The sequence below is a fragment of the Telopea speciosissima genome, unplaced genomic scaffold (genome assembly GCF_018873765.1).
Source record: "Telopea speciosissima isolate NSW1024214 ecotype Mountain lineage unplaced genomic scaffold, Tspe_v1 Tspe_v1.1043, whole genome shotgun sequence".
In the NCBI taxonomy this organism is placed as follows: Eukaryota; Viridiplantae; Streptophyta; class Magnoliopsida; order Proteales; family Proteaceae; genus Telopea; species Telopea speciosissima.
Window position 1 is genome coordinate 1 of NW_025318379.1, and position 5,735 is coordinate 5,735.

General features: G+C 37.2%; 1 protein-coding gene across 1 annotated transcript; it reads right to left on the reverse strand.

The window, feature by feature from the left end:
- Positions 1-5: 5 nt before the first annotated feature.
- On the reverse strand, positions 6-4,578 carry LOC122648423 (pyruvate, phosphate dikinase, chloroplastic-like; the record flags this gene model as incomplete). Its single annotated transcript, XM_043841636.1, has 6 exons — positions 4,290-4,578; positions 3,974-4,030; positions 1,349-1,582; positions 967-1,104; positions 603-765; positions 6-229 (listed from the first exon to the last, which is right to left on the reverse strand). Coding segments are annotated over exons 1-6 (1,098 nt in total), but the record flags the coding sequence as incomplete, so codon positions are not given.
- Positions 4,579-5,735: the final 1,157 nt, after the last annotated feature.

Genomic DNA, 5,735 nt, shown 5'->3' on the forward strand with positions numbered 1-5,735 from the left:
TTGATTAGAAACTCCCCATAAAGCTTCTTTTCCCCAGTGCTTGGATTTCTAGTGAAGAGCACACCTGTTCCTGAAGTGTTTCCCATGTTTCCAAACACCATGCATTGAATGTTAACGGCAGTCCCCTTCAACCCAGTTATCTGGTTGATGCTCCTATACTTGATGGCTCTAGGACTGTCCCAGGAGTCAAAGACTGCTTTCACAGCCAATTGCAACTGCTCTCTTGGATCTACATATTCAACCAATCAAGAATTACTGTAAAATGTGTGCTATAGAAACAGAAATAAAAAATATCTGCTGGCCCTGACTGAAGAATTTTCATTCCTATCTTGGAATCTTATCCAAAAGAGGGAGGGGAAAAGAAGATCATGATGAAATCAGAATATCAGATTCTTCAGAAATTAAATGATATTTTGTATCGAGAGGGTACATGTATTGAAAAACATCAAGATATCAGAGTTAATCCCTCCTCAAGAATATAAATTCATCAACATATGAAGAATTTGAAGCACTACGGTGTAGTTGCCTCTTAATGCCCAAATTCCATCTCCATTCTCTTTTCCATAGAAACAACTTTATGAGTCGAGATGGAGGTGTTGTACCTGAAGGAAACTGTTCACCCTTGGCTTCAAGGTAGACCGTCTTGTACAGTGCCACAAGCTCTTTAAGGTCAGAAGCTTTGAGCTGAGTGTCAAGATTAATGCCTTTGGCCGCCTTAAGGCCTTCTAGTTTTTCTTCAAATAAAGAGTGTGGAATGCCCATGACCTTTCAATACATAAATGAACTTAGCAAGAGAGTATACCCAATAATTACGAATATATTGATTGGAAATACATAACAAGAATACGCAAAATTAAGACCAATCAACAGGTAAAGAATGTATCTAAAACCATTAGACAAGCTATTACATAAATATAATGCAACAATTAGCGCATATAATTAGCTACCTATACAGAAACGACTTACAACATCACCAAACATGTCTAGAAAACGTCTATACGAATCATAAGCAAAGCGTTCTCCACTTTTGGAAGCCAAACCAGCAACCACTTCATCATTAAGGCCAAGGTTAAGGACAGTGTCCATCATGCCAGGCATAGAAATCTACAGGAACAAATAACTGCAATAAGAACAGTTGAATTCATGAACTATTCAAATTCAAATCCAAGCAAATCCGTCAAATTAGGGTGTGCCTCTGTAATTTTAATACCAAACAGAGCAGATGGGCTTGGGTGCACGTTCAACCCGCAAATGTTGAAGACGGGACAAGAATAGGATACGTGAATGGAGGAAGTGATTAGGGTTTCGGAGTCGATGATTCAAATACCCAGAAGAAAGGAAAGCTTACCGCAGCACCTGAACGAACAGATAAGAGGAGCGGCTTTGAAGAATCACCAAGTTTGGCTCCCATTTCCTTCTCCACGCTCTCCAAGGCCTCCAGTATCTCTTCCCATAGTCTCTCTGGCAGTTTCTTTCCGCATTGCTGGTACTCCTGGCATGCCTCAGTTGATATTGTGAGACCCGGCGGCACAGATAGGCCAATGCTTGCCATCTCTGCAAGGTTTGCTCCTTTCCCTCCCAACTACAACAATTACAAAAAGAAGATTAGAAAGGTTTAACTAAATGTAGTTCTGCAATCTCACATTGTCATTATATCATATTCATACCAGACGAATCTCGTAACACCTGCTTCGCCATTAACAGAGAACTCAATACTGAGATACATAATTCGTTTGTTCCGAGTTTGATATCCAAACTGCCATTATAACAGTTTTGCCGAGCTTCGGGCCGGGCGTGATTATTCAAGCCCAAATCGGTCTAGCCGGGCCAAATAGTAAATTAGCCCGGCACAGTGTGGACTGGGCTTAGCTTGGGATGGATTTTAGAGATTATAGCTGTGATACTTGTAAACGTGTTTGGCCGTCCACATCTTGTCTAGGGATGTAAATGGATAATCAAAAATCTGACTCCGATCCGCATCCGTAACTGTTTTGGGACATCCATATTCGTTTATAAATATCCGAAAAAAAATCTGAATACTCTGATAAAAATCCGTCAAAAAAAAAATCTGAATACTTAATAATAAAAAATTAAATAAATATTAATCTTGAGGGTTTTTGAAGTTTCAACAAGTTCTAGAATATGAGGAAAAGAGCATCATGATGTAAGAGATATGGATTGAGAGTGAATTGTATCCGCTAGGGGGAGGAATGTTCGGGTTACAAGAGGCAGAGGTGTAAACAGATGGTCGAAAATCTGAATTCGATTTGCATCTGAATTCATCCGAATCCGTTTAGAGGTATCCGTATTCGGCCAGAGAATATCCGGATCTGATCACATCTGATCCATATCCGAGCCTAATCAGATCCGTTTACATCCTTAATCTTGACCGGATTTGACATAAGAACAAGAAGTGGGATTAGGTAGTAGCGGAAATTAGGAAATCCTATGAACATGGGCTTGCTCTATAAAAATTAGCTCATGGGCTGATGGGCAGGCCTTGGACTTGTTTTCAATCCCCTTAAGATGAATGATCAGAACCTTAGTTTAGCCCAGCACGATTGCACAAAACCAAACACCCTGCCCGCAACTTCCGGTATCCATTTATTCAAGTGTTATATTACATCTATATACTTTACCAAAAAAATATATATATATATTACATCTATATAAACTATTTGGGAAAGTGAATGCTACCTGGGCGTATGCAGTACGCTGCCCCTGCTCCCACACACAGAGGCGGGCGAAATGACCATCGCACCCCTGGGAAATTCTGCCTTTCCATGGGTGCGCGGCTGTCATTTGGCCCACCCTTGTGTCTGGCGCAGGGGCAGCGCACCCAGGTAGCGTTCTTTGTCCCAACAATTTTAATTTTATTGATAAGAGATAAAATTAAGTCTCAATCATAAAAAAAAGGTTTTACAGTTCCAAATCAGATGTTTGATTTCCAATCGAAATCAGTGAAGTTTGATTGGGTTGTTGATTCCGATTCCTCAAATTATATTTTTTTTTTTTGTTTTGGGGGGGGGGGGTGGTGGTGGAGGGGGTTATTGTATTCTTAATATATTCAATCATCATCATAACGTTAGACAAAGGAGAAAGTTTTCCTTCACGGAAATAGATTGTCATCATTGTTCATAAATATCTGTTCCTTATTTATGAATGATCAAAAATATCTCTATTATTGTGTGGTAAATAATACAATCTAAAGGGAAAACTCGGTCCTTAGATAAATAATGCAATTATCTAAAGGGACTATCTTATTGATACCCCTTAAGATGTCAAATAATTAGTAGTTTTATTTATTTATTATATTTTATTTTTGTTCTATTAGATTAACATGTTTTTCTTTTTAGCAATGGTAAAACCTATTATTTGACATGTGTATTTGAAAAATGTGCGAGATAATGAAAATTCTTGGAAATAAAATAATAGTAAGTCACTTTCAAATAATTTGAAAAACTCTTTGAACTCCTAGTTCAAAAAAACTTCTAAAAATAAGGTATGACAATCAAAAGAAGGTTACATATTCTAAATGTCATTCAGACAAATTTTTTTTTTTTTAAATATATAAATTTAGGGAAAAAGCTAAAATTAGTATTGGAAGCTAGCATCCAGAGCTCTCTCTCTCTCTCTCTCTCTCTCCATTTGAAATGACTCATTTACCCCTCTTGTTTGATGCCCCATCAGCCCATCCTGCACCCCCATTGGTGCCGCCTACTAGCTTACAACACGTGGAGAGGGGATATGCCTATACTCTCCCATAAACTTAATGTTCTATGCAATGTTTTTTTTTTGCTAAGTTTTTGCATGTAGTGTTCTCAACAAAAATAAGAAGAACGAAGACAGAATTGTGTTTCTCAAGTCCAAATCAGCCCTTTTAATTTCTCAATAAATTTTTTACCCAATATAATAAAGATAAAAGAAGGGGGAAATTCCTACCCAAATAAAAAAGAAGGGGGAAATTGCTCACCAAGGACTTCATACCCTTGTGTCCTTCGCTCATTCCTTTGCCAAATGTGAAGACACGCTGTATATGAGAGTAGAAGAAAATTTATAAAAATCAGAAACAAATTTGAATGAAAATATATAACCAAAGAGCTAACAATAAACAACAAACTGAATGCAATTTTTATTAAGTATATCAGAGACGTAGTAGACTGTGTGGTATACAATTCTAAGTTTAGAATGCACTTGAAGTAAGAAAATAAAAAAGAATCAAATTTCAGAATGTGTTCTAGACTTAGAATCTATTTCTAGAATCCATACCAAACACAGTAATACTATACCTTTTTCATCGTCGGATTCGTTTGTGTCGGGTTTGAGGTGGGAGTCATAACAGCTTGGGGTCTTGACCGGTTGCGTGGTTCACCTTTTTGGTTCGTAGCAGGCTTGTCCTGCACGTTGATCCAACTGTGCTGAACCGCCTTCGAGCCAAGGCGGCTGAAACGAACTGAGAAATGGCTCCGAGTGAGTAGCCCGATCCGGTCTACAAATTTGTTCTTGTGAGGAGTTTGTAGGTTGACGTCAGGTGTTGAACGTACAAACCGAACTTTCATTGTCGTATACATTTTCAAAATTTCAGTAATATCCTGGTTCCATTATAATCACCACTTTTAGTATACTAGTCACAAAATCCAATTTTAAATTGAAAAAGAAAAAAATAATCAAAAGGTATTTGAATTTTGAAGAGGAAAAACACATAAAAGCCCTATTCTACATGAAGGACATCTTCCTCTTTCTTATCAGTAGGGATGTAAATGAATAGTCAAAATCTGTTTTCGTATCCGTGTCCGTATCCGTTTACCACTATCCGAATCTGTTCAAAAGCCAAACGGATACGGATACAGATAGGCTATAGCTATCTGAAAAGCTATATTTACATATAAATGGATAAAATATTCGATCCGTATCCATGTCCATATCTATTTAGCACTATCTGGATCCGTCCGAAAGCTAATCGGATGCGGATGCGGATATAGCACTATTCGAACCGAATCCAATCCATTTACACCCCTACCTATCGGTAATGCTGTACGTACACCCATGGGGTCGTTTACACATTAAATTTTAGTCTAATTGATGTTTGTCAAATGATAAAATAAAGCTTTGAAAATCTATGACTATGGAAGAAAGTATCTTTCTATGTCTTAAAACATCTTTATTCGTTAGACCAGAGGATGCGAATTTTATCCTCAATCCATGGGTGATGGTAGTTGGATGAGACTCTAGAAATAATGATAAGTCATTTCCGACTTCATACAATAGGTGGCAGAGGGAATAATGACACTTATGTCTAAATTTTCTTCAGGCATTGTGAAGAAAAACTTTTCATACATTATTATTGCTTCTTAAACTCGTTTCCCATTGCATCATAGTGCAATTTCTCTCACATAAATTTTTTTTTTTATTATGTTCTCTCTCCTATTCTAAATATGTGCATCCAAAATAGATAATATCTTTTTTGGAACAACCATTGGTATAGCATGAAGATTCTTCCCCACACTAATATCATGGGGAACCCTCCCCCATAGAAAAAAAAATTTTGAAAAATGGGAGAGGGTTCCCAACGATGCTAATTGGGGGAGGAATATGCATGTCACACCAATGGTTATCCAAAAAAAAAAATGGATATTATTGACATGAGACTTAAATATTCAAAACATAAGAAAGATCTAACTAAAAAAACCATTTGAAAAAGGTATTGTAGTCTAATGTCATAGGAAAGTTTTTTC